Source organism: Lycorma delicatula, chromosome 3 (assembly GCF_047948215.1).
Source record: "Lycorma delicatula isolate Av1 chromosome 3, ASM4794821v1, whole genome shotgun sequence".
NCBI lineage: Eukaryota > Metazoa > Arthropoda > Insecta > Hemiptera > Fulgoridae > Lycorma > Lycorma delicatula.
Genome location: NC_134457.1, coordinates 37403286 through 37408759, shown reverse-complemented (window position 1 = coordinate 37408759; position 5474 = coordinate 37403286). Strand labels below are relative to the sequence as shown.

Sequence of the window (5474 nt, the reverse complement as noted above, 5' to 3'; positions counted from 1 at the left end):
ACTATTATGAAGTTAAAAAAGTTACCATTCATGGATTAATTCTTTCTAGTGTGATGTAAGATAGAATAGTTTGATTAATAAAATATCAGTCAAATGAAGTTATTTAAAATGGTTAATAATACAAAAAATAAATAAATGCTTTGATAATGTGCTTAATTGTTTTTTATTTATAATAAAAAATAAGTTGAATAATATTTATTTATTTATTTCCAGTAATATAAATGTTTTGCAGTGAAAAAAACATACAGCAGAATTTTCAGCAATCTTTTAATAATTTGTTAACAACCAGGTTTTGCATGCAGTTCAGTACATGAATTCTGACTTAACATACTTACCTCTAAACCTATATCTCTACATTAAATATAATCCTTAAATAACAAAACAAAATGTTATTGGTATTCTAAAAAAAAATTGATCCCTAAAACAAAAAATAATCCCCCTAAGTGATGTGTTTATTAATTTAAATTTATACAGAGCACGAATTCCAAATGTATTAAAGGAAATTAATACACACTTTAACCCGTACACACAGCGAGAGAGAGAGACCGAGATGAGAGAAAGTGGGATGGAGTGAGACAGAGTGAATAACAATTGCTCAGAATAACACTTAAGCTTTAAATAACTTATCGTTGAAAGAACTATGTAAAATTTTCTAAAACAATACTCAGTTTTTGAGGGAATATTATGAAAAATATAAATAATGAATAAGAAAACTGTATTTTGTTCAGAAAACGTATTATGCACAATAAAATTGCGCACTAACTCTTCTATTACGTTGTTATGGTATTGGTTTCCTCTCCGTGCCTCTTTCAATAACCCAAACAAACACTAATCTCAAGAGGATCTGGATCGTACGGGTGATGTTTTAAGGATCCTCAGTAAATTTCATCCAGCTTATTCCGATTGCTAATGACTATATGAAGCCTGATGTAGTCATGAACTAGAATCACACCTCTGATCGATCGGCTGACTGTGTCTTGTTTCCATAGGTGGCTTTCACTTTTTCCGAGAGCAGGAACTAATAAGTACCATTTACAGTGCAACGGTTGTGGAAAAAACGACGTGTAGTTGCCTTTCTGGTCCAAAAAATGAAGAATTTAAGTTAACGGATGTGTTTTCACCTTTACGATTCAAGGCTCTCCATTTTTATGAAACTATATGAGCCGATTTCGAGTCGGAATGTAATAAAGAACCCATGTCTCACCATTTCAAATCTTAAAACCTATCTCTCACAGACTTTGCTGAACTCTAGGTGCTTTATGTTAATGGATGGGCACTTTTATTTCCGAAGTGGTCTCATCAACCGTAGAATTCTGATCATCTTCAACAAGGTTCAATTGATATTCTCATATATCACACTTGATCTTGAACGCCTATTGCGACTCATTTTCTACAGCTTCTTGCCCTTCATTAAATGTGCTTCATCCAAGCCGTTCATTGTTTTTTCTAAATCTTTTTTACTCACAGCTAGTATTACTATATCATCAGCGAATCGTAGCATCTTTATCTTTTCGCCTTGTACTGTTACTCCGGATCTAAATTGTTCAACATAATTAACTGCTAGATGTCTGTAAAGATTAGGGATAGGGAACATCGTTGTCGAACTCCCTTTTTTATTACGACTTCTTTCTTACGTTCTTCAATTATTACTGTCACTATTTGCTTCCTATATATAGGGACAAGGAAAGAAATTTTAGCGCCCAGATTAAGAGTAGAAGGAAGATTAAAGAAAAACAAACCATTAAACTTGGCATTTATAGACTTAGAAAAGGCATTCGATAACATAGACTGGAATAAAATGTTCAGCATTTTTAAAAAATTAGGGTTCAAGTACAGGAATAGAAGAACAATTGGTATCATTTATAGGAAGCAAATAGCGGCAGTAATAATTGAAGAACATAAGAAAGAAGCCGTAATAAAAAAGGGAGTCTGACAACGATGTTCCCTATCCCTAATCTTTACATACAACTAGCAATATTTGTTAGTTAGTGCAACTAGCCTAGTAATATTGCACTAGGCTTTGTATAAATAACAAAGATCATTTTAAACAGTATTTTTGAGAGTCAAATATAAAACGAATATATCCCCTCCCAAGTTCAACACAAATCTTGTCTTCAAGGCTCGTATATGAGTATCAGGGAGCTGGTGCAAAGGGAAATGTAAGTTGAGGCCGAAGATTCCAGCAGCCTCAGTTTCCGTCTTGTGATCAGCAGCGTCTTGTCGGAGCAAAATGCTATTACTGAGAATTACCTCAAGAATGAGGGCTCAAATCTCTGAAATTTTGACTATACTTCGTGCGTATTTTATTAATTAGTCGACAACCTGACCGAGGTGCATCATTGGCATCAAAACTGACACTACATTTAAAATACTTGTACCAGTTTTATGTCAAACATACTGATACTGCATCATGTCTGTAAACATCACAAATGTTTTTAGCAGCCTGTCACATTTTTTTTTTTAATAATAAAATTTCAAAATGTATCAAATTTCTTATTTTTTTCATAACCTTTTATTTTTTTTCTTTATTAACCTTCCTAAAAAAAAAACCAGTAATACATTGCATTTGACAAGCATACAAAATGTTGCCAAATTATTAATATTATCAGAATTATGCAATCCTTAAGCCATCTACTGGGAAAATTTAAAGAAACATTTTCTTCAACCCCAATATTTATACAGTTTCATCAATCAATAATTCTTCAATGCATTAAAATCAAATTAAACTCCATTAAATAATATTAACAACTATCATTAGTTATTTTTCCAAGTTAATTTAAAATATGTTGGACAGGTTTTAGTGAAGTATAATAAATCAAAATAAAAGTAATTATTACATCTGTTGTACATCATCAGAATTATTTACTAGATACCTCACTACCAAATCAAGATCGTACATTACTAATTAAAATCAATAACTACTGTAGTAAACAAATAGATACTGAAAAAGCAGCAAACACATTTTTTTTTTGTAAAAGCAACATAATTTCAGTCATAGAGAATCACTTCTGTTAAGAAAGCATTGTCTATTTAGAAGTCATATAGACTGGCTAAGTTTGGTATTAAACATAAAAAAGTGATTAAGTAGTCTTTATAACTAAAAAATTGTGTAAAATTTGATTGTAGTAACTTATTTAAACCAATTCAGTTTTCATAACCCCCAATTTAACTGGTGTCATTTAAATCAGAGTGCTAAAATAATGTTCTGTTTCTGTTCACATCATTAAGATATTATTTTATAACTATTTTTATTCAATTTTTATTGACATCACACAGCACAAAATTGTCTATGGATATTCAGCTTAAGAATAAATAAAAACAAAATGTTTACGTTTTTTAATAATTCTACTATTGAAAATAGTATGACTTTCAAAATAAACTATAAAGAGACACGATGCTGAGTTTTCTCTGGTGTGAAAGTCTATATAAATTACTATAATGTATTTTACATAGTATAAAGAAACATCAGTTAAATAAAAAAAGTGAAATATTAGCTTATATTCTAAGTTTAAGTCTTTATATAATTAATAAAAAAACTTGATTGAAAATTTTAATTTTCTTAACTATCTTCATTATTTTTTTATTGACTTAATTTACATAATTTACTCATTCTTTATAGTTTTATTATGTTTTTTTTTTTAAATTAACTTTTTCATACACAAAGTCTAAAAAACGTTTTTACAAAACTTTATAAAAAGGTTTATTGACTGGCATCAAACACAACTGTAGGACCCCTTTTTGAAACTTCTAAAGTTATATTACAATTACAACAATAAAATTTTCCCAATTATTATTTACAAATGTGAATCCTTAACCAAAATTAAGAAATTAACAACTTATTTAAGGAAAACCTTTCATAGCACCTGACCTGTGTTTGTAATTAGAAGCTTATACAAACCCCCAGTTTATAATTTTGAATTTTTATATATTTTTTCATATATACAATGTATATTTGCAAATTAGATTGTGTTTTTTTAAAAGAGTTCATAATTTTCAAAATAATAGAAAAATTTAAAACTTTTATAGAACCCAAAAACAATAATATTATCAAAAATTATATTAGTAGTTTACCTATCAGCTCCAAATCCACCAAGTGTTACACTAAGTGCGAGTGCTGTAGACCATCTGTAACCACCAGTCCAATTGCATAGTAAATTTTTAAAAAAAGTGCGTCTACCCAAGCAAAGAATTTCATTTTTCACAGTACAATTGGCACTATAAGAAACAAAAAATATATTAATAATAAATAATACTGCTGTGTTTTTTATCACTATTAAGTGTATAATTGAAAATATTATGTTGTACTCAAGATTATTTTTACTCATAATCACTTATTCAAACAAATCTTTTTTGGCAATAATTTTTGGTATAAAAGAAATAGAACAGAATGATTAATTAAACAAATTTTAATTATAACTAGTGTTATTACAAGAAAAGTATGGAAGATATATAACATTACCGGTAATGAAATCTTGGTGAAGCTACAGAATTACAATTTCCTTTCTGAACACAACTATGTTCCCAGTGATCAGTCTGGTAACAATATCTACAAATTAATTCTTTTGTAAACTCCTTTTCACCCTGTATAAATAAAACAAGTACAAAAGTTTTAAAACAAAGTCTAAAAACTTATTTTAATACATCAAACTGATTTATCTAATAATGACAAACAGATCATTTAGTCCATATATCCATGCAGCATTAGATAATATAATATATGCATTTTTATGCTTCAGAAAAAGAAACATACAGATTGTAACTAAAACTAAAAACATATTATATATATATATATATATATATATATATATATATATATATATATATATATAATTTTATAATAAGAAACAAAAAAATATATATTTGCAGATAAATTTATGAAAACAAAATATAAAATACAAAATTAAGTACCAAAAAAACCCAAAAAAGAAAAAAAAATCTTTGAAAATCATACTTTTTAAAAAGCATCATTTTCTGAAGAAAATAGAAGTCATACAAAGTGACAGATATCAAGTTAGTAAAATGCAGGCAATGTATCAACACATGAACACAAATTATTGTTACAAATCTTAACAAATAGATTACAAAGGTGCAATAATGCTGATACTTCTTATTGCACCTTTTCACTTGTAAATTAATGAAGCAATATCTGAAATTGTTCACCGAAAGGATTATTTTCAATAGCTATTAATATAAAACACCAGTCTGAAAGACACTAACAAACTTGCATTACATTCTTTTTATTTTAGATTATCAAGTTTCTTGTACATTAATTATTTTGAGTAATCCTGTCTTTTTGATCTTTTTTCAATTCAATTGGCCCACAGGTTATAAGGAAATGATTATTCTTTTTCTATATATATATATATATACACTTCAAATATAATACTGAAATCACCTTACCAATCAATTGGTATATTTCCTCTAATTTTTTTGGCTATTCAGCCATCTTCACGAGGATAATCTTCATATAAATT

At 28.0% G+C, this 5474-nt stretch overlaps 1 protein-coding gene across 4 annotated transcripts in view; it reads right to left on the bottom strand.

Moving 5' to 3' along the window:
• Positions 1-5474, bottom strand: part of amx (TM2 domain-containing protein 3 almondex) — a 54584-nt gene that overhangs the window by 310 nt on the left and 48800 nt on the right. For all 4 annotated transcript variants that reach the window (XM_075359664.1, XM_075359665.1, XM_075359662.1 and 1 more), the window contains exons 4-5: positions 4460-4581; positions 4072-4215 (exon numbers count right to left, since the gene is read on the bottom strand). In XM_075359664.1, coding sequence (XP_075215779.1) covers positions 4072-4215; positions 4460-4581 — 266 coding nt within the window. The remainder of the gene's footprint in view (positions 1-4071; positions 4216-4459; positions 4582-5474) is intronic.